This window comes from Neofelis nebulosa, chromosome 11 (genome assembly GCF_028018385.1).
Source record: "Neofelis nebulosa isolate mNeoNeb1 chromosome 11, mNeoNeb1.pri, whole genome shotgun sequence".
Lineage (NCBI taxonomy): Eukaryota > Metazoa > Chordata > Mammalia > Carnivora > Felidae > Neofelis > Neofelis nebulosa.
The window spans coordinates 76,444,166-76,470,753 of NC_080792.1; the positions used below are offsets into that span (position 1 = coordinate 76,444,166).

Sequence of the window (26,588 nt, forward strand, 5' to 3'; positions counted from 1 at the left end):
TTTCTTGAGCACGGCCCTGAAGCCCTACCTTTCCAGGAGCCTTGGTTCCCCAGAGACTCTTCATCTTCGCAAACTCCGTCTCTTCTCAGCGGCAGTTTCTTTGCTAGCCTAAGGCCAGGTCTTACCTGTACACCGCGGGGTTCAAGAAGACCTAACACTACTTCGACTCGCTGAGGGCCGGCTCTGGGTCGGCCCCAGCTCTACTCTCTATACCTGTTTCTCTACTCGTACGGTGAGATACCTCGCCTTATTGAGGGCTCCCCTTACCTGGCAGTGCCGGTTCCAAAGGTTAAATTGTGAGGGGAGGTCCTGGCCCTCGGCCCCTCCACCTGTTGTCCCCGATCCGAGAGCCCAGGTCCCAGATCCCCGTCTCACAGTCCATCCTGTCCCTGGTGTGAGGTGTATGGAAACGCGAGTTCCCCACCCCCCCCCTTGCCGCCCCAGGATCAGTGTTTCCGGCGACACCTGGGCGCCGTCACCAGCCCTCTCTTCCGGGGCCGGAACTATCGCACCAGAGTCCACGTTTCCCGGCCGGTAGGGTGAGGAGGAAGCAGAGGCAGGACCGCGCTCACCACTACGAAAAGGAAGGGGGCGGGCTTTGCGCGCAGCATTTTGGGAACGCGTGGTATTCTGGGAGCGCGGGACCCGCCATTCCTTGGCTCACACCTTCGCGGTTGCTCGAGTTGCTGCCGCACGGGAAAGGAAGAGTAGGCCGGAGCCGGTGAGGTGAGGCTTGGGGCAGGCGAGGGTAGACCGAAGCACTTGTGAGGGTTCTGGGGCTGGAGAAGCACGCGCCGCCGAGGAGCTCTGGGAGGCTCGGGTCACTCAAACATCAGCGTTGCCTCGCTAGCGCCTGGAAGTTCGTTCGCTTTTCCCCAAAGTACATGCCCTTCGCGTTCTGTACTTCTCCAGGCCATGTTTTTTCCCGAACATACAAGCAGTAGTGTTGAAATCATTTCTGGCAGACTTCCTTCGCCCAAGTCCCATCTGGGTAATATTTTTCAAAGTTGTTTGCATCTCTGCCTCCATCCCCTTTTCAGGCACTTATCCTCTCAATATTTTCCATATTGTTACAGAAGTTTTATCAAGTTTCCTTGCTCCTAAACTGTGTTTGAAAAAAATAAGCTGTGTTTGATCCATTTTATAAGTGCTTCTGCCTTTATATTGGGTCATTCCTTACCTATAATCCTGCAGTAGTTCCCCACTGTTTCAGCATAAAATCAGACTCCTGAGGCTCCTCACCAAGGGTGACTGTCTTTCCTACCCTCATGTTCCCTTTCCTCTCTTGAACACACGTGATGTGTTTTAACCTTCAGTACTTGCTCATCTGGGAATACGAAGTCTGCTTGTCTCTGAGTTGTATCAAGTCAGGTGATTGCCCTGATTATGTTTCTCCTCCAAGCATTTCCTGCCTGTGGCTCGTTGTCTCTCTGTGAACACTTTTGCTTTTAACCTTGATGAAGTAAGTGGGGGTCAAAGGGTACTTAATGGGTTGAATTAAATGCACAGCCCCTTCTAGATTTGCCTGGGTCCTTTTGTCTTTACTGCACTGCCCAGTACTGTAAGCACTAGCCACATGTGACCATTGACCACTTGAAATGTGGCTAATGTGACTGAGGGAGTAAATGTTTCATTTTCATTTTATTTCACTTTAAGTTTAGTTTAAATAGCTACATGTGGACTGTGGCTACTGTATTGGCTAGGTCTACATCATGGGTTCTCAAAGTGGTGTCATCCACATCTCTGGGTTGCCGAAAACATTGTATGGCATTTACATCTCAGCTCCCTGATGTACTGTGTACGCACACAGTATTGGTTACTGATTATCTGATGAAGATAAAGGGGCATATGGTAGCATGGAGGGAGATGGAAGGTACTTTCTTCTCATCCCATTAGCCTTCCCTCTCTCCAGCCCCCCATCCTTCCCCATCCCGCATAAGTTCTTCAAGCTAGGAGTTAAGCATTTTTTCTGTACAAAATGGCAGCTTTGGCATTCTTACTAAGTTTGATGGAGTGTCAGGCCTTAAGGGAGGCATGATATGTGCCACATGACTTCTCAGGCTCTGAAAGATGAACTAACTGGTGTCTCTCTCACTGTAGAACTCTTTTCCTGCCAAGATGTCTATTGGTGTGCCGATTAAAGTCCTACACGAGGCTGAGGGTCACATCGTGACATGTGAGACAAACACCGGCGAGGTGTATCGTGGGAAGCTCATTGAGGCGGAGGACAACATGAACTGCCAGGTATCCTGCTTTCCACATGAGGTTATGGGGGAAGCTTGGGCCTCTCTATTGGAGCACAGAAAGATAGTGGTTGGAGGTCTTTTTGAAGTCCTTCTTGTTGAACAGTTATTTACGGAGTGCCTGGTGTGTGCCAGGCACTGTTCTCGGTGTGGTGATGTGAGCATAAATAAGAGCCATTTGCAATATTTAACTTTGCCCTTTGTTTTCTCCATCCTATAATCATTTCCCATGTCTTGAGGACTTGTTTCAGAGAAGTGGCACTACTCCCTTTGGTAGAATTCATCAGATTCAGGGCCATTTTCCTTTTGCCCCTACATGCTTGCATAATGCTTTGCAGTTAGCAGAAGCTTCCACTCTTTCTTGGAGGGGGAGTCTCATTTGATTATAGCAACTATCTTGTGAGGTAAGCAGGTTCAGTGATAGTTTTGTCATCCATAAAATAGGATAAGATTAAAAGACTCATCTATTGAATGTCCTTCTGCTAATAAATGTTGGAGCAGCTTCCTGATACCGTGCCCTTCCCGTGGCACCGCTTTGCATTTTGCTAATAATCACATGAATTTCTATAGCATTACTTTTGCAAGGTATATCAGCACACTTTTCTCCTTCATTCTTTAAACCTCTGGTTTTGGAATCAGAGGTGTAGGGTTGGATCCTAATTAATCTGACTTTAATCATGCTAATTGCCACAGTTTCCTCATCTGTGAAATGGGACATAGATACCAAGACAGAATTAGTTGTGTGAGAGATTTATTGGGGGAAATGACAATGAAGGATAAAGGAGAGGGAGTAGGAGTAGGCAGGAGAGCTTTCAATCTATACTGCTCTGGTGCTGGGGAAAGGGAGAGGGAAAAGATAGGATTGAGTGGGAAGAGCCTTAGACGGTAGCATATCTCTGAAGAAGTCTCAGCCAACAAGTTTGCTCATTAGAAGAAGTCTAAGCCTAAGAATTCTAGCATGGGGCAGAAACGGCCTGGCTCTAGGATGCCCACCGTGACCAGTCATTGGCTGGCAGTCTGGGGAGACTGACTTCAGGGTGAAAGCTGTGATTGATCCCACAGGTGGAAGCTGGAGGCTTTCAGCTCCTTCCGTGCCTCATAGCCTGACAACCCTTGAGGGGAGATCTGAGCAGTGCATTCTGAAGACTGCCACAGGGATAACACACCCTGGGGCCATTCTAGAAATCAAATGAGTTGTGTGTGTGCAGCAGCTAGTTCTTTGCCATGCACATTATACATATCCACGTATGGTTCCTGTTAATGTTTTTGATGTGAGAAAACTGAAGGTCAGAAAGAGAAAGTGACTTACCCAAGGTCACACTGCAGATCAGGTGTACTAACTATCATTGCTTCACAGGGTTCATTCATTTATTTGTGATCTCATCGTAGCTTTGAGCATCATCTTCCTGCCACCTTGACCAGCAAGTGGGGCCATTTCCCTGGTATTCAGGGAGATAGACACCTAGTGATTACAGGTTTCTCTATTCAGTGTTTTTGTTTGTTTTAATGTTTATTTCTTGAGGGAGAGAGTGGTGGAGGAGAGGGGCAGAGAGAGAATCCCAAGCAGGCTCCGTGCTGTCATGCCCATGCAGGGTTCAGTTTTATGAACAATGAGATCATGACCTGAGCCAAAATCAAGAGTTGGATGCTTAACTTAACCACCTGAGCCACCCAGGCGCCCCTCTCTCTTCAGTGTTGATGCCATATGGGTAGATGATGTCGACTCTCTAAAGGTCCTGTGGGGCCTTGCCTACCTTGTCTTTGTGAGATACCCCTGTCATAGATCCAGTCCTCTGGTTTAAGCCATCCCCCATCCATTTTAAGATACTTTATTTTGGTGAGTTAGAATGCAAGACTGGGGGTAGGGAATCTTAATGTGTTTATCCAGCTGCTTATTTGGACAACTCCTGAGCTTCCAGGGCCTCAGACTTCCCATTTGTAACATGAGGATGTCTGACCAGATCACCTTGGTGATCTCTCACATGTGGACAGTGTGATATAAAACATAGAGCCAGGTGATAGATCTCAAATCAGGTTGCAGCTTGCTATCTTAACGTGACTTGGGGCGAGTTTTGCACCTCTCACCCTCTGTTCCCTCCTTTCGAAATCAGGGATAAAAATAGCACCTCAGCCTCAGCATTATAGTGCAGAATAAATGAGTGAATGCATGTCAAATGGTGGGAGCCAGCCACTTGCTTCCCACCTATGTTAATCTGCTAGCTTCACACTGGGTGGCTTAAACCAGCACATTTATTCCCTCAGGGTTCTGGAAGCTAGAAGTTAGAGACCATGATGTCACATGGTTGGTTCTTCTGAGGGCCATGAAGGAAGGTTCTGTTCCAGGCCTCTCTCTCCTTGGCTTATAGATGCTTCTCTTCATGTATCTTCACGTGGTTTTCCTTTTGTGTCTGTTTCCTATGTTGCATCTTATGAGGACACAAGTCACATTGAATTAGGGCCCAGTTACCTCTGTAAGGATCCAGTCTCTAAATATGGTCACATTCTAAGATCCTGGGGTGTTAAGACTTCAACATATGAATCGGGGGTGGCTAGGATTCAGCCCATAACACCACCCGTGCCCAGATGCCGAGGCTTCACTGAGTTTACCTAAGCCTGGCTCACTGAATAAAACCAGTAGGCTGTGGCATAGCTAGATATACCATAGTAAACATAGCACAGTTCATTCACACATTCCCGGGATGTGTAAGCCAGTGGCTCCTGCAGTACCCACTGCTTTCCTTCCTTCCTTCCTGGCCCCAGTTAGTCTGCCCTTTGAGGGTGAGAGCATCCCCTTAGCACTTGCTACCCTTTGCTAGAGGGCAACTGGAGTTTAGTGTTTGCCATTTGATGTTGGGTTTTAATAGCATTTTTTATTGTAAAAGTGTGGTGGGTCACACACTACAAAGATTTGGAAATCAAATGAGAGAATCTCCCCACAACCACAATTGGCATGGACTTTTTTCCCCCTAGGGATGTGTCTTGGGTTTCTAGTATGTATTTTTTACTCTGCTTTCAAAAAAAATTAGAGGTGGTTCACAAAAAAACTATATGGTAAGGTAAAAATGGACAGATAGGTCAAGGTACAGGTAACCTGGGGTAGACTGTAAAATGAAGCCAGCCAGGCAGTTAGTACCCAGAAACGTAAACGTGAATCCCTGTACATTTAATAAAGGTACATTCTGTTCTAAGCTACTTAAGAGTCCTGACAGAGGGAAATCAGCAGTTCTGAAATGCATGGTGTCCTTAAGATAAAATACCAGTTGTGCGGTTTTCCCTGGCGCTTGGATGTGGGAGACATTTTCCCCCTGGGCCTTAATGAAAGAGATATGGTTTTATATATAATGTTGTCAACAATGTCTCCAGACAAAATACACCTTGGGGCGCCTGGGTGGCTTAGTCAGGCATCTGACTCTTGATTTCGGCTCAGGCCATGTATCTTACAGTTCATGAGATAGAGCCCTGTATTGGGCTCTGTGCTGATAGCACGGAGCCTGCTTGGGATTCATTCTCTCTCTCTCTCTCTCTCTCTCTCTCTCTCTCTCTCTCTCTTTCTCTCTCTTCTCTCTCTCTTTCTCTCTCTTTCTCTCTCTTTCTCTCTCTTTCTCTCTCTCTCTCTTTCTCTCTCTCTCTTTCTCTCTCTCTCTTTCTCTCTCTCTCTCTCTCTCTCTCTCTCTCTCTCTCTCTCTCTCCCCCCCCCCCCCTCTGTCTGTCTCTCTCTCTCAAAATAAATAAACATTAAAAAAACAAAATAAAATGGGACGCCTCGGTGGCTCAGTCAGTTGAGTGTCCGACTTCAGCTCAGGTCATGATCTCACGGCTCGTGAGTTCGAGCCCCACGTCGGGCTCTGTACTGACGATTCGGAGCCTGGAGCCTGCTTTGGATTCTGTGTCTCCCTCTCTCTCTGCTCTCCTCCACTCACTCTGTCTCTCTCTCTCTCAAAAATAAATAAGCATTTAAAACAAATTAAAAAACAAAACAAAATAAAATACACCTTCTTTTTGGGTTCCTTGGGTATTTTTAATGTAGCCTGTTACCACAGTCCTTATTTGACATTGAAAATGTAACGTATGCAAGCGTTAATCCTATGATGAGCTCCCTGAGATGGTGCTCATAGGGTCAGAGGGTGTAGATGCTTCTTGGCATCTGAGGTTTGGCTGGAAAGGCTGGGAGCCTTGTCCTTCTCTTCTGTACCCCACAGCTGCAGGGCAGGCATGATCGTCTAGCCAGTGCTGTAGAATGTGGCATCATTATGGGTGACAGAGCCCTGCACGTGCTGCTGCAAGCATCTTCTACTGGCCCTGTGTGTATGGGGTGAGAAAGGCCTCTGTGGCTCTCCATGTAGTCTTGAGCTGATTTTTGTTTGTAGCAGAGATGGGACCTGATCCTGTCTCTTGCTCAGCCTGGTGATTTAATGCCAGAGGCCCCCAAATGGGAAAGTTTCTGTTTTTGGTTATGTGTACTTAACCGTGGTTTTGAAGCATCCTGTCTTTATTAAATGTTAAGGAGGGAACAAGGGGATTTTTCTTCAAAGTAAAAAAATATATATTTCTTAAGAAATAACCTTTCTAGTTAGATACTTGGTAAAATACTAAAAACAAAAAATGAGTTTAAGGTGAGGAATTATGAGTTGAAATAAGCACATCATTTTGATTTTATAGACTATCTATATTTATGTAACCTTTGGGGGGCAACTTTTATGGCTGGATTTTGTTAGGTATCCAATGTGAGGGGTCCCTAGAGGTTCTTTTGTAGAGTCTTAGTGAATGCTGGACAGGTTCTCCCAGATCGGCAACAGTCCGTATTCAGACATTTAGTGCATCTCATAATTTTTTTATGATGGAAGTTTATATTTAAACATATAAATAGCTTTTACAGTAGAAATGTTAATTTTCCAATTAAAAGTGGATGACCCAAGTCAAAAAATGGCTAATTAACAGAAGAAAATATGTGAAGTGGACATTTGACGTCTAAAAATAATGGCCTTATTATCAGACACGCAAATTGGGGAACAATAAGAATTTCTAAACTTAAAAGATGGCAAAATAAAATGAATAATTCTACCAAGGGTTCCTTACTAGTTTGCCAGTAGAAGTATAGATATGTTAAATGTTTAACATATGTCAATATAGAAGCAATAAGCACCTTTGGTGCTTTAATTCTGCTTCTAAAAATCAAAAATTGTGGGGGCGCCTGGGTGGCGCAGTCGGTTAAGCGTCCGACTTCAGCCAGGTCATGATCTCGCGGTCCGTGAGTTCGAGCCCCGCGTCGGGCTCTGGGCTGATGGCTCGGAGCCTGGAGCCTGTTTCCGATTCTGTGTCTCCCTCTCTCTCTGCCCCTCCCCCGTTCATGCTCTGTCTCTCTCTGTCCCCAAAATAAATAAAAAACGTTGAAAAAAAAATTAAAAATCAAAAATTGTGGACAGGGGTTTATATTGCAGTGCTGTTTTTGATGATGGAAACCTGAAAACAGACATTTCCTTTTTTTTTTTAATGTGTTACTTACTTTTGAGAGAGAGACAGAGCACGAGTTGGGGAGGGGAGCAGAGAGAGAGGAAGACACAGAATCCGAAGCAGGTTCCAGGCTTTCAGCTGTCAGCACAGAGCCCCATGTGGGGCTTGAACCCACGAAGTATGAGATCATGACCTGAGCTGAAGTTAACGCTTAACCACCTGAGCCACCCAGACTCCCCAGCAACAGACATCTCTAATGAGTTAAATAAATTATGGTAAACAAATTAGGGGACGTTACAAAGAATATTATGCATCCAGTCAAAGAACATAGAAGAATATTTAACATCATGGGAAAATGCTGTTGACATAAGCGGGGAAAACAAATCTCCACAATGTGTTCCCAGTTTTATGAATATAAAAGCCAGATTATAAGTGATACATAAAAATGCATTAAGTTTTTGAGGAAAACCAAAGTGAGTAGTTCTCTTTTGGTGGGAATTAAATGTGATTAAAAAAAATTTTTTTAGCGGCTCAGTCTGTTGAGCATCTGACTCTTAATTTCGGCTCAGGTCATGATCTCAGGGTCGTGGAATGGAGCCCTGTCCCATGTTGGGCTCTAGCAGAGCCTGCTTAAGATTCTCTCTCCCACTTCCCCTCTTCCCAGTTTGTGTGCACATGTGTACGTTCTCTCTGTCTAATGTAAAAATTTTTTTGAAAGTTAAAAAAAATTTTTTTTGGTGTTTGGAGTGTTTGGGTGGCTCAGTTAAGCACCTCTTGATTTTGGCTCAGGTCATGATCTTAGGGTTGTGAGATTGAGGCCCGCGTCCATACTGCACTGGGCTGCTTCAGATTCTCTCCCTCTGCCCCTCCCCGCCTCACTTGGTTGTGCTTGCTCGCTCTCTAAACACAAAATTTTATTTAAAGTTCTTATTTATTTTTTTTTAGTAATCTCTACCAACAAAGGGCTTGAACTTATGACCCCCAGATCAGGAGTCACATGCTCTTCAAACTGAACCAGCCCTATATGGGATTAAAATTTTTAAGAAAATTTCTTTTCATTTAAAAAAATGACAAGTATGAGTTAAGTGTATGATCATGAAGCACAGTAAATATTATTTAAAAAGAAGAATGTAGGGACACTTGGGTGGCTCAGTCAGTTTAACATCAGACTCTTGATTTCGGCTCAGATCATGATCTCATGGTTCATGAGTTTGAACCCCTCATCAGGCTCTGTGCTCTCCCCCTTCCTGTCTTCTCTACCCCTCCCCTGCTCACTCTTTCTCAGTAAATAAATTAAAAAATAATATTAAATAAAAATAAGAGGGTATGCAGTTAGTAGATAAATAAATCCTGGCATTCTAATATACAGTATAGTGATTATAGGCAGCAAAACTGTATCATAAACATTAAATTTGCTAAGGTACTAGATCTTACTTGTTTTCATCTGTAGAAGAAATGATAATTATGTGACATGATAGAAATGTTAGTTAATGCAACCATAGCAGGCATACTGCAATATAAATGTTATCAAATCAGTGTATTGTGTATCTTAAACTTCGGCAATGTTATATATAAATTATATCTTGATAAAAGGACCAAAACCAAAAATAGGAGGGTAACGGTCAAACCCAAAATTTCACTGTTCTTTTTTTTTTTAATGTTTATTTATTTTTGACAGAGAGAGAGAGAGAGACAGAGCATGAGTGGGGGAGGGGCAGAGAGAGAGGGAGACACAGAATCTGAAGCAGGCTCCAGACTCCAGCTGTCAGCACAGAGCCCGATGCAGGGCTTGAATTCACGGACTGCAAGATTATGACCTGAGCCAAAGTTGGTCGCTTAACCAACTGAGCCACCCAGGAGCTTCTTCACTGTTCTTAAAGTAACATAATTCCTGGAAATCTTGGTGAGAGAAGGTGATAGAGTTCAGAGACTGCAGGAGCTGAAATAATGCTTTGGGGACTTTGGCATGACCACCCCATCACTGACTGGACTGTTCAACTCCCCTCTGCCCTCCCCACACTATGGCATAATGGTCTGTAGGATAATGGCCTGTGCATGAGTTCTTCGTGTAAAAATGATAACCTGAAAGAAGCCCTCACATGATTGTCATTAGCCAACTGCCTAGAGTTAATATCAGGAAGTTCTTGAAATTTCTGAATGCAGTGTGTTTGGGAATTTCTTCAGATACCTAGTTGTCTAACTAGAAGGAAAAACTATTTATCTAGATGTAATCTGTACATACAGTATTTTCCTCTGTGTACTGTTCAGTTCAGGATCACATACTGCGCTTAGTTATCAGCTTGCTTTGTGCTTCTTTTGTCTGGGACAGTTCCTCTGCTTTTGCTTTTCACAGCATTGGTGTTTTTGAAGAATAGGGCCAGTTACTTGTTTTAGAATGTCTTTTTTTTTTTTTTTTTTTTTTTCAACATTTTTTATTTATTTTGGGACAGAGAGAGACAGAGCATGAACGGGGGAGGGGCAGAGAGAGAGGGAGACACAGAATCGGAAACAGGCTCCAGGCTCCGAGCCATCAGCCCAGAGCCCGACGCGGGGCTCGAACTCACGGACCGCGAGATCGTGACCTGGCTGAAGTCGGACGCTTAACCGACTGCGCCACCCAGGCGCCCCATAGAATGTCTTTTAATTGGAGTTTCTTTGGTGTTTTCTCATGATTACATTTGGGGTTTTTTTTTTGTTTTGTTTTTTTTGTTTGTTTGTTTTGGCTGTTACTGTGTAAGTGATTTCTCCTTCTCAGGGTGTCACTTGGAGGCCCAAACAGCTGTTTGCCCTTTATTGGTGATGTTAACCTTGATCATTTGGGTGAGGTGTCTTGTGGTCTCTCCACTGTATATTCTTTTCTCGTTTTGCAACTAATGAGAATTTTGTGGGGGAGATTCTTTAAATAAATACCGTGTGTATTCGGTTTCTCATTGGCACCTCCACCACCCCCATTTAGCATTCAGTGAGGATTCTTGAATGAAGATGCTTGAATCTTTGTACTATGATGGTTGCAAAAGAATGGTTTTTGTTTTTAACTCCATCATTCTTTATTTACTAGGTCTACTGTATGGAAGAGCCTTTCCTTACGCCCCGTTTATCCATTTATTATCAGTTTCTGTTTATGGGTTTCTGTTTCATTAAATGGATTATAATCTGTTACTGTCATTGCTTTGCTTGAATTATCCCAAATTGGTCCAGAAGCTGGCTCCTTTTAGTGTGTCCTGGCCATTTTGGGAGAGCATGTACTTAACCTTCCAGAACAAGATGTATGTTACAGGCTCATCTTTTACTTCCCTATCCCAACTCTTAATCAGCCAGTTCTTCAGGTAGCTTTGGTTTCTTTTTGGTTGGGAGTAAAATTTAAAAACCAAGATCTGGGTACTATTAAATATTTTAAAAGTCTTAGTTTAACTTGTCAAGCTGGGACCTGTCTCCAGAAGGCTGTGTGCTTAATAGTACCAGAAGCTTCCATTTATTTATTCTATACCAGGTGCTATGGTAGTGTTTTTATGTGCAATAGATCTTTCGCAGGACTTCTCTGAGGACAAGCTTCCAGATGCCCAGAGTGACCAAACATGGAAGAAGCAGATCTAAACCTGTACCTCTGAGCCCCAGATCTCTGGTCTTAACCACAGTTTCTGAAGATGAGGTGTAGAGTAAACCTGCTAGAGCCTGTTGCCTCTAGGAGTGTCAGATTTCAGGCAGGAAGTTGAGTAGAAGGGATCAGAACAAAAGAGGGAGGCTCTGCTATTAATGGTAGGGGAGGGGAGAGTGGAGGAGGGGACCAGACACTTGTTGAGTGCTTGCTATGTGTCCCACGACACGGATATTGTGATCAGTGACCCCAAGGCACCCCAACATTGCTTTCCTCTTGGACCTGGATGTGTAAGGAAATTCCCACAATTTTGACTGTACTAAGATCTCTCTCCCAAGATGTCATTTCAGTTAGGCACCTGGTTTATGCTACCTGTGTTTCATGTGGCTGTTTGGGAAAGTTGAGTAAGGTAGGTGTTTCTGCCTGACTTTTCACTGAAACTTAGTTCACTCAAGTTGTTGCCTTTGGCTTGTGATGCCAACATAGCTCAGGCTTATTAACAAGCTGTGTGGGTGGGCGAGACTGTGGGGCTTTATAACAATGCAGCCATTTCTTTGTGGGTGCTGCAGGGGGTGCATGAGAGCAGTAGCCGACCTGGTCATTATTAGGGTTGTCATAGGAGTCAGTTGATGCTGGACCCTTTCCTGCTTCAGCCAGGACAGTTTGTCTTGTTGGTCTTACAGAACACCCTCTGTCGGGGATTTTCAAAGTGGGTTGGGGAGGTTTTGACAAAGGAATGGGTGAGATGTACTGGGATGTGCTGGAGAAGTAGCTTAGCAATAGCACAGCCTCCAAAATAGATGTCTTAACTGTCATTTACATTCATTATTTACTGAGTTTCTAATATATACTAGGTAATAGGGACATCATTTAGACATATTTGTCTCATTTGACTTGTTCCTTAATTATTGGAGGAAGTAAGTGGTGATCTGATGTATCGTTGAAGAGTGTGAGTTTAGAGTTAGATAGACCTGAATTCAGGTCCTGTCCAGGCCACACAGGGGCAGTGTGACCTTAGGCAGGAGAATAGAGTGGGTAAAGGTGTGGCCTCTGGGGACAGACCTGCCTCTGGTGGCTGTGCTGCTTCATCTCTCTAGTGGAGATGATGATGGTATCCATCTTGTAGAATTGTGTGATTTATTTGAGTTATGATGTGAAATTGCCTGGGACACTAATAAGTGCTCCGTAAAAGTTAGCTTTGTTATGTTGTATTTCCCTCCCTTTGTGGATGAGTGAACTGAACCTGGAGACTTACCCAGAGTAACATTTCTAACAAACGGCAGGGCCAGTTCTCAAATATAGGTTCTCAGTCCTATTCTGTCTGCTCCAGAGTCATGGGCGTGTCTGGTATTTGTGAGCCTGGGTCAGACCCAGGTTTCTCAAGTAGTTTAACCATCCCTGGTGTTCATTTGTGACATCAGAGGTTATGGTATTCTTCAAGGCAAGAACAGGATGGCAAGGATTTAGAACCTGTGTGGGAATTTGTTAAGAAACTGGGGATGTTGAGCCTGGAACAGAAGATTTATGGGAAACTTGAGATCTGTTACCCCTGAGGATGGAACAGGGGCAGTGGGTTGAAGTTCTGTAAACTGTTCCACTGCACAGATTTAGCAGGATGGCCCTAGAGTGTTGTTACTCTTTTTTCACCCTGGATGTTCTTGCAGAGGCTGGGTGGCCAGTTAGCACTTGAAAAGGAATGTAAAGGTGGCAACAAACCAGTCAGAAATCTGGGAGACAGCATCTCTCTTTACACTGTGGGCTTTGACCTATACTGAATAAATTATAATACTCTTCGATCCAAAAGATTCAAAATAAGCTACTTTTTGTGGGAAACATCGTATCTGTTAAGGTTGGCACTGGCAGGTTTGTGGCACCCTTCTATGCCAAGCCAGTCTGCCATGTGGTTTCCCCTCTAGGGTCCCTGTCTCTCCATCCCATAGCTTATGCATGTTGGCATATTGATCTTTCCAATGTGCTGCCTTAACCCTGTCCACCCTCCCTCTTTCCACAAACTTGAGTGACCCCCATAGTCTCCATGGTGATGACTCTGTCCCCTGTCCCCTTGCTCTGCTCCAGTTCTTGTGTCCTATGGGTTGGTGCCCAAGTGTTGTGTCTCTCAGTGCAGGCTCTTGCCTCACACCTTCCCCATTATTCTGGACCCTTCATACAGGCATCACCACCTATACTTCTCCATTCCTAGTCACTGAAGCTAAAGAGGCTCTATTTTGCCTTCTTGAATATGCAGTCTGGGAGGGTAAGAGCTGCCTCTGGTGCACACTCATGACCTTCATGGTCCCTTTGCAATCTGTGTGCCGGACAGATGCAAGAGAGGACACAGTTTGGACAGGCAGTTCAGAGCTGTTTAAATTATAGCTTTTTTACCATTGAGAGCCCTTCACATGCTGGCAGGGGAGGCAGTATAGCAGAGTTAGGGCTCTGGAGTCAGGCCAACTGGGTTTGAGTCTGGATCCTTTCATTCTGGCTGTTGGACTTTAGACAAGTGCTTTAGTTTTGTGTGTGTTTTTGTTTTTTTGTTTTTTTTATCTGTAAAATTGGGAATACTCATACCTATCCTGGAGGTGCTATGAGGATCATATATGTGAAGTTCTTTGCACAGTCCCTCGCACACGTCGTAGGTCCTCCTATTTCCCTGGCTTTGCCTGGCTCCTTCATTTCATGATGTTAGTTTGTGCGTTTCTGGACTTGCCTTCCCACCACCCAAGGCTCCCCCTCTTTGTGTGTCCTTGTTCTCTGCTCATGCTGTTGGCCCTTACTGATTCCCTTCCAGATGTCCAACATCACAGTTACATACAGAGACGGCCGAGTGGCACAGCTGGAGCAGGTGTACATCCGTGGCAGCAAGATCCGCTTTCTCATTTTGCCTGACATGCTGAAAAATGCGCCCATGTTAAAGAGCATGAAAAATAAAAACCAAGGCTCAGGGGCTGGCCGGGGAAAAGCTGCTATTCTGAAGGCCCAAGGTATGTGCTCCTCATGCACTGGTTTTAACATATGTGTTTGTCATGTATCTTTTAGGAAAGGGCCCTGTTAATTGCCTGGGCATAGGGTGGACTTCGACTTCAGCCATGTCTACATCTGTCACCCTGCAGGCTTGGGGCCCACACCTGTGAAGATCTGGGGGCCTTATCTCGCCTTCTCTGTCTTGCCTCACCTGATCACATTCTTAAGGCTTATTCAAAATCCAAAGTGCCTCCTTAGAAAAAGGAAGGGGACTCCTATCTTAAATGAGAGAGTAGATAAGTCTCCTATAATGAATTTCTGGGAGGCCCTTTGTTTCCAGAAATTCTGTCCAAAGAGTTTGGGGGAAGCTTGCTCTTACCTAGTTTGCTGAGCAGGGGCACTGTAGTTTGGATTAGCTGACTTCTGAAGCAGTGGGGCAACAGTTCCCAGAGAAGCTGGGGGTGTTTGTTGACACCCAGTATGCATGGGGGGAAATGCTGATGATAGGGATCCATTTTCATATAAGAAATAAGCAGTTTTAAACCATCTTTACCCATTAAAGGGACTGAACTTCTGTTTTCGAATATTCTTGTATTTGAAAATAAATCCTTCCTTTCAGCATGTCCCCAGTGACCCAGTGACCTTCCTTAGTCTGGCCTTTCTTTTAGGTCAGCCTAGTCAGAGGTTTTATGTTTGGGTCCATGAAAAGCTCTGCCATGATGATTATCTTGAAAGCAAGTGTATTCGTTAGAAAATGTATGTCAGTAGAAAGATTTATAGTGCAGGAAAGTCACTGGATTCTCCATCAGTGCTTTTGTTGCTATGCATATTTTATATATGAGGTAGCTTTTGAGTTTAAAGATGTAAGAGTAATCCTTTAAAATGTCCTTCAAAAAAGCTGATCAGAGAATCTCCTTGCCCTTCCTAGGTAAGTGGCATTTGTGGGCAGGTAGAACCAGAAGCTCTGGACCTTTGTCCTGGTGAAGGAATGGTTTTCAGGAATACTGGCTTTCTTACTAGAACTGCTTTTCTCTCTGCTTTCTCAGGGAGGCCTGCCCTCATTGTCACTGTATAACTACACCACCTTCTCTAACAAAAGGTTCAGCCCAGTAGTTGTGCACTAGAAGGCACGTGGCAGTGAGTTTACCCAGGCCCATTGGCCTCTGCCTGGGTCATCTGTGCTGCCAGTCCCTTGCTGTAGTCCCATCAGCTTGTCGCTGGGTTCTTGGGTGACTTCCTTCCCTCTTCAGGTCGGCTCCAGGCTCTATAAGTGGGAAGAGGGGTGAGACTCCGATTAGCAGCCATCAGAATATTTTCACGTGTCCTTCAAAGCCACTGGTTCTCTCCTAGAACTCTTGGGGTCACAGACAACAGCAGCTTATTATGTCTATGTCCTTCTTATGGGGTGTGGTTTTGCTTTGCTATTACGAAACGTTTTATATTTCAGGGTAGCTCAAAAAAAAAGAAACCTGCCACCCAGATTTAACAGATGTTTAGCATTTGTTTCAGAATTTTAAGTGTGAATTAAATTCATCTGTCATGTGTTATTACCTCACCCTAGGCCAGCTCTGGGAATTCATCTTTTCTTTGGTTCTCACACTTGCTTCCCAAACCACCTTAGCTTTCAACACGCTGACTCCTGGCCTCTTGTTGAGAGCAGGACTGGATTGGAAGGCAGGAGTTTGGTGCACCCTCCAGCTCTGATGTCAGGCGTCAGTCCCCAGGCAATGGGGAAATGACATGTGGTGGGCATGGTGTTGGACTAGGTGGCCTTCCAGGCCCTTTCCTGTGTCAGTGTCCAAGGAAGGGCTCTGGCTGTTCTGTGGCATGAGCACTCACTGACTTCACTGACCTGGCCTTTTCCTTTCTTTCCTACCTTTCAGTGGCTGCAAGAGGAAGAGGACGTGGAATGGGGCGTGGAAACATCTTCCAGAAGCGAAGATAAATTTATCTGTTGAACTGAACTTTGTCGTTATTTTTTCCCTTAGGTTGTCTGGGTTCAGGGGGGTGTATGCTTATGTATATGTTCTAGGTTTTCTTTTGACATCTTTCTCTTTAGAGCAGAGGAAATGTTAAACTAAATAAATATGGTGGTGATTGTTTGTTTTGTTTTCTTTTTGAAAAAATAAGGACTGTGTGTTCATTTTGGAGTTTGTGTTCTGTTTGCTTTGGCAGCAAGTTAAATTTTGACACCCTGGAAGGTGTCCTGGGAGAATGCTAGTACTTTGAAATCACATAGTTATTGATAAGAGTTTAAGCTGCTGTTCCAGGCCAGTTGCCGGTTAAACCCGTGGAAAAACTCCAAGAACACACAGACGGTCTTGTTGGTCTTTAGACACAGGCACTTGTACGGTGCTTTGTTCAGGTAACCTTTGTGGAGATGTCATCAGCTCAGCTTGAACAACACAGCATGGGTGGTTCTGGGCAAAGAAAAAGTCCACCATTCTGATCTTTGTAGGCTGGAAGCCCTAGTGGTTCAGCATTTGGCAAATGTAATCTCATCTTAAAAGATAATTCGGGGAGTCCTAGTGGCCAACATTGATGCCTACTACACTGGCTTCATAACCGGTTTTGTGGTGATTTGCGGGGACAGATTCTTCTGCATTTATCAGAGCATCTTAGCATGCATTAGCACAGCCATAGTTTTTAATGTAGCAGAGGTAGAAAGGACAAAGTATGCAAAGCAAGTAACTGACAAAAACACAGAAATTGGAAGTCAAATGCTGAAAAGAGGTCTTGTCAGGGGTTCAGTATAGGATGAGCTTCAGCAAAAGCTACTAAGAGGAAAAGGGACTGATTGCCCTTGCAGTGCACATTGCTCATGGGACACATCGTTTGAGTAATAAAAGAGGAAGAAGAAAATCCAGCACATCTGTTGACCAGGCATCAAGTAAGGATTTCCTTTTTCTTATTTTTTTTTAAAGTTTGTGAGAGAGAGCGAGGGAGGAGCAGAGAGGGAGAATCCCAAGCAGGCTTCACACTGTCAGCACAGAGCCTGATGCGGGGCTCAATCCCATGAATCGTGAGATCACAACGTGAGTTGAAATGAAGAGTCGGTTGCTTAACCGAGTCACCCAGGCACCCCTCAAGTAGGGATTTTCTAACAAGCCTTGTCTTACAATTGTGGCACTACCATGATGTAACAGACCTTGTGTTATTCCTGTAATAAAAGAACTCCTAAGGAACAAGATTCAGATTGTCGGTTAGATACTGCAGGTGCATAAATAAGGTTTCAGAGACCCATCCCCCAGAGCAGCCCCTGTGCCTCTTGCTTCAGCACCCCTAGCTCTTGTGACACATTTGGATGAAGTGTGCTGGTGGCCCTGTAGGCTGTGCTGCCTCAGCAGAGGGGCTCCTAGACTGGGGGCCATTTCAAATGAACTTAATGTGAATAGAGTTTAGAGTTCATTTGTTTTATTTTTTTTATTTTTTTTTATTTTTTATTTTTTAATATATGAAATTTACTGTCAAATTGGTTTCCATACAACACCCAGTGCTCATCCCAAAAGGTGCCCTCCTCAATACCCATCACCCACCCCGCCCTCCCTCCCACCCCCCATCAACCCTCAGTTTGTTCTCAGTTTTTTAACAGTCTCTTATGCTTTGGCTCTCTCCCACTCTAACCTCTTTTTTTTTTTTTTTTTTTTTCCTTCCCCTCCCCCATGGGTTTCTGTTACGTTTCTCAGGATCCACATAAGAGTGAAACCATATGGTATCTGTCTTTCTCTGTATGGCTTATTTCACTTAGCATCAGAGTTCATTTGTTTTAAATTTGACCAAAAGTTAATGTGTCGTTTCTGGTAAGGAAAGAAACTCGTATGTGGAGTTGCATGTGGATGGAGCAGAATTTCTCTGAAGTGTTTGTAAGTGGAATTCTAGACATTGTGATATCTACTACCCTGTATAAATTCCCTCTTCCCTGCTCGTGACCTTGGTTTGCAGGCATTGATTTATTGGCTTATTATTAATGACCCTATTGAATTACTAATATAGTGAGTAAGAGCTGTAGATTTCATTATCAGTTTAGGGATCTTGTTAGGAAGATTCCAAGGCCCCACCCTTAGAGATTGCTGGCGAATTAGTCTGGAATAGGGCCCAGGAATCTGCATATTAAGCAATGCCCTTGCCAGGTAAATCTGTTTCAGTAGATCTGAGACCACATTTTGATATCCTCGACTGGAATAGGTCAGTACGGTCACTACTTAAATTATACTTTTATAGGAAGACTTTAGTAACACATTAGACTTAATTAACACTAATGAATTGCATCCTGGATCTGAAAAGCTGAGTGGATGTGGTTTACATAGGGAACCATGGAGGAATACCAGTGTTGCATGATTCTACATAGTAAAAACTAGCTGAAATTCTGTCTAGATCCTGAAAAAGTAAGGCAGTTCCATTTGTGGCTTTTTTTTTTTTTTTTTTTTTTTTTTTTTTGAGAGAGAGTGAGCATCCCAAGCAGGCTCTGTACTGTCAGCATGGAGCGCCATGCGGGGCTTAAACCCACGAACTGCAAGATCATGACCTGAGGCAAAATCTAGTCAGACAACCCAACTGAGCTACCCAGGTTCCCCTGTGATTTTGTTTTCACAATAAATCTGAAAAAAATACGTTAAAAAAATATGTTTGTAAAACAGCTTTGTATTCCTACATTTTAGGAAGAATATCAGTTGTTTTGCATTGAAAGAGCAAAAAGTTTTGTGAGGTTTATTATGAAAAACAGCAGCCCTCCTATCCTATCTGATCTTCCCCATTTTCCCTGCTTCACAGTATCTCCTTGAGCTGTTGGCTGATAAGTTTGTATTTGCCTCCATATCTCAAATATAGACGTGTGCTTGGCTGTTTACTGATGTTTCCATTTTAGGCATTATCTTTTGACTTCTTTCTCCCTCTTGCCCACCATGCATGTACTCCCCATCATCCATCTCCCTGATAGAATTCTAGTTCAATCATATTAAGTGTTTGCGTTATGACTGGGTATTTAAATTTTTTTTTTAATGTTTTATTTATTTTTGAGACAGAGACAGCATGAACGGGGGAGGGGCAGAGAGAGAGGGAGACACAGAATCAGAAGCAGGCTCCAGGCTCCGAGCCATCAGCCCAGAGCCCAACACGGGGCTCGAACTCACGGACCGCGAGATCGTGACCTGAGTCGAAGTCGGACGCTTAACCGACTGAGTCACCCAGGGGCCCCACGACTGGGTATTTAAATCACAGCTGAGCTACATAGTGAACTAGGTTACCTTCCTGCAGAACTTTCTTTTCCCTAGAATTAATAATCCTCTTGGATTTTTATTAGTTATTAGCTTAGTTTTCTGTCCACTTGTCACTAATTCAACCCCAGAGTTCTCTAAGGGCATAACACATCGTCTATTTTATCAATTTCTTGACCTGGTCCAATCTGAACTGGTTCTCCCTTGTGCCTAATATATTGCTGTCATTGTGAGCTCTCTCCTGCTGAATCCCCTGTTTTCTGTGTAACCTCTTCCCCTTGGTTTAATACCCCATTTTGATAGAGTGCTTGCAGTAAAAGGGGTGCATGGGAAGTAGTTTGAAAGAATTGCATGTCTGAAAATGTCTCGTTCTCATACTTGATCAGGTGTGAAGTTCTAGTTTGGAATATATTTTCCTTTAGAATTTTGAAGGCATTACTTTTCACCTAGTGTTGCTGTTAGAAGAATCTGAAGCCATTCTGAGTTCTGAGAGTCTTTGTATATGACTCCTTCTCCCTTTTGTCGCCAGGGTTCTGAAATTTCAGTGACAGGCCTTGGCAGAGGTCTGTTTTCATGCACTTGCCAGGCTGTTGTTGAGCCTTTCAGAATGGACTCTTAACCTTCACTCCTGGCATTACTGGGAAACTTTCTTGAATTATTTGTTAATGATTTCCTTTCCTTATTCTTCTGGTTTTTCTTTCTGGAATTCCTGTTCCTCAGGTATTGGATCTGGACCTATCTCTGTTTTTCTTATTTTTTCTGTCCTTACCACCCCCCATTTTCTTGTCTTTTGATCTCCCCTAATGGAAGATTTCCAAGTTGATTCTCTGTTCCTTTTTTTTTTTTTTTTTTTTTTAATTAAGACCACATTCCATGGTTGCAGTATCTTATCTCTAAGGACTTTAATATACTTTGTTGAAGCTTTCATCGCCCTGCATGTTTTCTTCCCCCTTTTATTTTAAAATGTTTTACTTTTTGAGAAATAGAGCAAGCAGGGGAGTGGCAAAGAGAGGGGCATCGAGGATCTGAAGCAGGCTCTGCGCTGATAGGATGACAGCAGCAAGCCCGATGTGGGTTCAGATGTGGGGCTCAAATCCACGAACTGCAAGATCATGACCTGAGCTGAAGTCAAGATGCTCAACTCACTGAACCACCCAGGTGTCCCCTTTTTAAAACTTTTTGTCCTCTTTTTGTTTTGCTTTTAGTCTTTCGTGTTACAGACTTTCATTAGCTTCCTGGCAATCATTGGTAGTCTGCTTATATTTACAGGTGGGATAGTAAGAAGATGTGCTTGTAAGGTGAGCTGACTGAACTTTTGGTAAATCCCCAGCCAGTGTCCATCTTTAGGACTTTCCTCTTGGGCTCTGGTCAGGTTCGCCGGAGGAAACTTCCAGTCTCTTGTCAGGAGGCTTTACCTTGAACTGCTGACCTTGTGGGAGCCCAGTGAAGGACGAGGGCTGGGGAGCTTCCGCATTCTAGTATGCCCAGAATTGGCATCCAGGTCAAGACTATTGTCTTCCAGATCTCTGGACAGGCTTCCTAGCCCAGAAATTTACACCCTCTAGAGAAAAAACTTCCAACTTTTTGCCAAGCTTGGGGAGGGACAGTCTCAAGATTGTGTGATGTCTGGATATTTAAGCACATTCTCTCTTAAAAAACATGTATTTTTTTTTTTTTGAAAATATATTACTCTAAAAGGGGAAACTTGGCAAGAGAAAGAAGATGCAGAACAAAAAATGATGTCAGATAACTAGATCAAGATTTAAGGAATGGATTCTGGTTCTGACTACCTCCACTACCACTTCTCTCCAAGCCTCTGGTTTGTTATCTGTGCGAGGGGGAGGGTTTAAGATTCAGTTGGTGCATTGATGCTATCTCAGCTTCTGTGTTCACCTGCTGGGTATTCCATAAGCTTAAAAAAATAAATAAACATGCAGTAATTTTTTTTCTGTCTTTGGCCAAATGGAGGTTAGTACCTGGATTTAGTCTTATGCCTGAAAATTAAACAAAACTCAAATACCAAAGGAAAGCAATCCCTAAGAGAGGAAAAAAAGATGGGCTTACAGCCTTGTGGGAGTTTCTGGGCACTGGAACAGGGAAGGGGAACTGAAGTGGACCCTGCTACCTGGGTTGAGGAATCGGAGCTAAGAGTTCAGAGAGGTTGAGGCAACTCATGTTCATGAGACAGAACACCAGAGAGAAGAAAGCTGTACAGAGAACCCAGGAGATCTGTAGAAGGGCTCTTTAGAGTACTCAGAATACTGATCAGCATGAGAATAGGAGGAAAGTAACCAAGGCCAGGGAACGAACCATCAAAAAGGATTATAACAGTGCCAGGCATTACACAAGGCTGAGAATTGTTCCTGTTCCCATCAACCAGATAAAAAATTCACAGAATATTGGGTAGACCATTGTTTGAAAATGTACCAAGGATTTTGTTTTAATCAGGTACAGTAAAGTGACAGACATGGAGATAACTGCCTTCAAAGAAGTTGATTACAATTCCCAAGAGGAGGGAGAGTGCCATGCCATTCAGGATCACATGAAGAAACCTCAGGGTGGGTCAGAGGGGCAGTAGGAGTGAGGGGAGAGCATGCCTCAGACCGTTTATTGTGGTTTCCATGGGGCAAGGCAAGGTAGACAAGTTTGAGTAAGCTTAGAATCTGTTAATTCAAATAAAATCAGAGGGTTCTTGGCTGTAGGAACGGTCTCTAGTTGTCCATAACCTGGCCCTGGTGTGATTTAGGACAGGAAATACTGGTTTGGTGTGTGATAATTAGGTAAAAGGTGTTTGGAGTTGATTAGTAAATTTGTATACGAAAGGCATGCTCTGCAGGTAAATTGTTTACTGTCTAGGACCTAACCGACTCTGGGAGGGCAGTCTCTAGGATTAGTAAGGCCCCAAGAGTCAAAGGATCATAAAAACAAACTTAAAAGCATTAAAAAAAAATGTTTAAACAAAATTAGAGGCACCTGGGTGGCTCAGTTGGTTAAGCGTCCAACTCTTGGTTTTGGCTCAGGTCATGATCTCACAGCTTGTGAGTTCGAGGCCCGCAACTGGCTCTGCACTGACCACTCAGAGCCTGGAGCCTACTTCAAGTATTGTGTCTCCCACTTTCTCTGCCCCTCACCTGCTCCTGCTCTGTCTCTCTCAAAAATAAATAATTTAAAAAAAAAAAAAAAAAAAGATGTTTTCAGACCTACAAAGGCTGGGAACAAAATTCATCATGAGGAGACCTACTATACAAAATGTTAAAGGGCATCCTTTGGGCATTAGGAAAATTATACCAGATGGAAATCTGTATCTACACAAAGGAGTAAAGATTGTGTTATGGGGTTTGTAACATATGTAAAAGTAAAATTCATGACAATATTGGCAAAAAGGCCAAGAGGGGAGAAAGGAAAGCATACTATTGTAAGATTTTGTATATTAGAAGTGGTATATTACTTGAAGGTGCACTGATAATTTAAAGATATATAATATATAATATAAAGATATATAAACTTCAAGCAACACTGAAAACAAAACAACACTCAAATGTCCATCAGCTGATGAACAGATAAACAAAATGGTACATCCATACAATGGAATATTATTTAACCATAAAAAGAAATGAATTATACATGCTACAACATGGATGCATTTTGCAAACATGCTGAGTGAAAGAAGCCAGGCAAAAAAGGCCATGTATGATTTCATATATATGAAATTCAGTCCGGAATAGGCAAATTCATAGAGACAACGCAGATTAGTGGTGCCAGAGACTGGGGAAGGGAGAATAGGGAGTGCTTGCTTAATGGCTATGGGGTTTCTTTTGGGGGGTAATGAAAACATTCTGCAATTAGTGATGATGGTTTCACAACATGGAGAATGTACTAAAAATCACTGAATTGTACACTTTAAAATGGTGGGGCACCTGACTGGCTCAGTTGGTAGAGCATGCAACTCTTTATCTTGGGGTTGTGAGTTTGAGCCCCATGTTGGGTGTAGAGATTACTTAAAAATAAAATTTAAAAAAAATGGTTAAAATGGTTAATTTTATTTTATGTGAATGTTAGCTCAATTAAAAAAAAAAAAAAAAAAAGAGGGATGCCTGGGTGGCTCAGTCCATTAAGCACTCTGACTCTTGATTTGGGCTCAGGTCAATGGTTAAAATGGTTAATTTTATTTTATGTGAATGTTACCTCAATAAAAAACAAACAAAAAAAAAAAACAAAAAACAGAGGGGCGCCTGGGTGCCTCAGTCCGTTAAGCATTCTGACTCTTGATTTTGGCTCATGTCATGATCTCATGGTTTGTGAGCTCAAGCCCCACTCTCAGCCCAGAGCCTGCTGGGGATTCTCTCTCCCTCTCTCTCTACCCCTCCCCCATTCACGTGCATGTGCGCTCGATCTCAAAATAAATAAACTTAAAAAATAAAAGAGTTAAGCCAGTAGAGATTTATGATGGATTCATAAGTATTCTTTAAAAAAGCCAGAAAAAGAGGAAGTGAGGAAAGAAGAACAGATGGGACAAATAGAAAATAAATAGCAAGATGATAGGCCATCAGTAATGGCCTACTGAGGGTTCCGAGCCCATGGTCCCGGCTGTGATGTAGGGGAGGCTGGTGGCAGCCACCACAGTGGTTTTGCCCTGTCCCCTGAAGAGGCAGCCATGGTGTGGGTGGACCAAGGTGTGGTGGAGGCTGGGGGGCAGGTGAACTTGGCCCCCGAGGCTGGTGGGGCCGGTAGGGAAGGATGAATGAGCAAGGGGAAAAACAAGGATGGATGGAGGAGACATGCTGATGGTGGTGAAATACCATTTGGAGCTGCGTGCATTTGGAGATTAAGGCTGGTGGACCCTTTACAGAAGGAAGAAGATACAGGACTTAAACCTTGTCTCACAAGTGTATAGTAGAGCTAAAGAAGACAAACAAGCAAGGATCATCTGAAATTGAAATTAGCTCACTAATAATCTCAAAGTTGGAGATCGCTACTCAAGCACAAGACCTTTACAAAGATGGTTTGGGCACCTGGGTGTCTCAGTAGGTTAAACATCTGACTTTTGATTTCAGCTCAGGTCATGATCTCAAGGTTCATGGGTTGGAAATCTAAGCATGGAAGCTGCTTGACATTCTCTCTCTCCCTCTCTCCCTGCTCCTCCCCTGCTTGTGCGCATTCTCTCTCTCAAAATAAAGAAATAAACTTAAAACAAACAAACAAACAAAAACTGTGAAGATGGTTAATATAAAGGCCTGGGCTGAGTATGTTGTGGATTGGGCTGCAAAAGACCCGTATGGCTTCCTTACAACAGTTATTTTGGCCGTTACACCATTGTTTCTAGTAAATGCCATAGTGTCCCAGAAATTGGTCAAGATGATTGAGGCCAGGGAAAAGGACCAAAAGAAGAAACAAAAATGTCAAGAAAATATTGCAAAAGCTAAATAACTGCATAAGCACTTAAGGAATGAACAGGCTGTACAACCAGAGGTAAATCGTTTGGAAAATTATGCAGTTTTGGAAGGACCCACTGAGGTTTCTGTTTTTCATGACAGTAATTTGTAGTAAAGTCTGAGCACATGGAAGAATCATGTTAGTTATGACTTCTACTGCAGCAACTTTTAGGCTTTGGTGTAGAAGTCTGTTGATGGTTATTGTAAATTGGCATTTATTATGCTATAAATTCTTTATAACTGACTTAGTCATTTGCCATTTTGCAGTTTATGTACTGTAATGAAAGCATCCTGTGGAAAATAATGACCCTACATTATGAACTCTATTCAAATAATGGCTTAGAGGGGCGCCTGGGTGGCGCAGTCGGTTAAGCGTCCGACTTCAGCCAGGTCACGATCTCGCGGTCCGTGAGTTTGAGCCCCGCGTCAGGCTCTGGGCCGATGGCTCGGAGCCTGGAGCCTGTTTCCGATTCTGTGTCTCCCTCTCTCTCTGCCCCTCCCCCGTTCAGCTCTGTCTCTCTCTGTCCCAAAAATAAAAAAAATAAAAAACGTTGAAAAAAAAAAAATAATAATGGCTTAGAACAGGGTCCTGTTGTGGACGAAGGAAATTAAGAACTTAAAAATCAGAATTATCCTGATGTAGAAAGTGTGCTTTGGCTTTTAAGCCTTTTAAGACATATAGTATATTAATTATTATATCTTTTATCATTATCGCTTATTTCTTGGAATAGAATCATTTCTGGCTTTTTCAAAGCCAAATATTAACCAATGACTATTTCTGTGTTCTGCATTTTTCTCATTTTAGCCTTTGAGATAATTATCAGATATTCTGCATTTCTTAAAATCTAATTTTATAAAGAATTCTCATATTGACTATGAAGAATACCACCTACCAGATATAACCATGTTTGTACTTATGAACACTGCCATTTTCTTAGAGATGTCTTGTTGAGTAGAATAACACTATGACTTAAACGCTTGCAGTAAAAATGCCAAACCTTGTGGTACCTTGGAACCAGTTTATTCTCTTGTGCTAAGTAGAAATGTGAAGTAGTTAAAATGTCTTATCAGATAATTTGCTGATTAAATAAATGCCACTTTTGTGTTTTTTATTCTATTCTTTGTCTTACCTTATTTAGTAGTGATGTTCTATACTTTTTGATCCAATAGATTCATGGTAAAAATTAAAATTTCAAATTTCTTGTATGGAAGTCTTAAAAAGTAATAATTCATATTTCATAAGTGGTAAAGAAAGGTTTAACGTTTGGAAAAACTTTGTTCATCATACTAGTAATTGGGTGAAAAAGGTAAATTATGTCAAAATGAGAATGTGTTAAAATTAGCAATAAAGAGCTAAAGAATATTTCCTTCAGGTAACTAGTATAACTGGAACTTTTACTATTACACGTGGCTTTTATAAGTGCATAGTCTAAGAATTTTATTTGCTGTCAGTATATAATAGCTTATTCACATTTTCCTCACCTCTGATAATGAATTATAAGTTACAAAAAAATTGTCCAACAGCTTTAATTTAAAAATAAAACTAGAGGGGCGCCTGGGTGGCTCAGTCAGTTAAGCGTCCGACTTCGGCTCAGGTCACGATCTCACGGTCCGTGAGTTCGAGCCCCGCGTCGGGCTCTGGGCTGATGGCTCAGAGCCTGGAGCCTGTTTCAGATTCTGTGTCTCCCTCTCT

At 43.0% G+C, this 26,588-nt stretch overlaps 2 protein-coding genes across 2 annotated transcripts; both read left to right on the forward strand.

The window, feature by feature from the left end:
• Positions 1-569: 569 nt before the first annotated feature.
• Positions 570-16,352, forward strand: SNRPD3 (small nuclear ribonucleoprotein D3 polypeptide). Its single transcript, XM_058690962.1, has 4 exons — positions 570-726; positions 2,101-2,244; positions 14,078-14,270; positions 16,134-16,352. The coding sequence occupies exons 2-4, from the start codon at positions 2,119-2,121 to the stop codon at positions 16,193-16,195; spliced, it is 381 nt and encodes a 126-aa protein (XP_058546945.1). The 5' UTR covers positions 570-726; positions 2,101-2,118; the 3' UTR covers positions 16,196-16,352.
• Positions 16,353-22,953: 6,601 nt separating this feature from the next.
• On the forward strand, positions 22,954-25,233 carry LOC131489138 (small integral membrane protein 15-like). Its single transcript, XM_058690963.1, has one exon. It carries the CDS (start codon positions 24,681-24,683, stop codon positions 24,888-24,890), a length of 210 nt encoding a protein of 69 aa, XP_058546946.1. The 5' UTR covers positions 22,954-24,680; the 3' UTR covers positions 24,891-25,233.
• The last annotated feature ends 1,355 nt before the right edge of the window (positions 25,234-26,588 follow it).

Excerpts from the sequence above, each read along its gene's own strand:
- LOC131489138 (XM_058690963.1), top strand. The coding sequence starts at position 24,681 with ATGGTTAATATAAAGGCCTGGGCTGAGTATGTTGTGGATTGGGCTGCA.
- SNRPD3 (XM_058690962.1), top strand. The coding sequence starts at position 2,119 with ATGTCTATTGGTGTGCCGATTAAAGTCCTACACGAGGCTGAGGGTCAC. Across the intron at positions 2,245-14,077 it reads AGGACAACATGAACTGCCAG|ATGTCCAACATCACAGTTAC; the intron begins GTATCCTGCTTT and ends ATTCCCTTCCAG. Across the intron at positions 14,271-16,133 it reads TGCTATTCTGAAGGCCCAAG|TGGCTGCAAGAGGAAGAGGA; the intron begins GTATGTGCTCCT and ends CCTACCTTTCAG.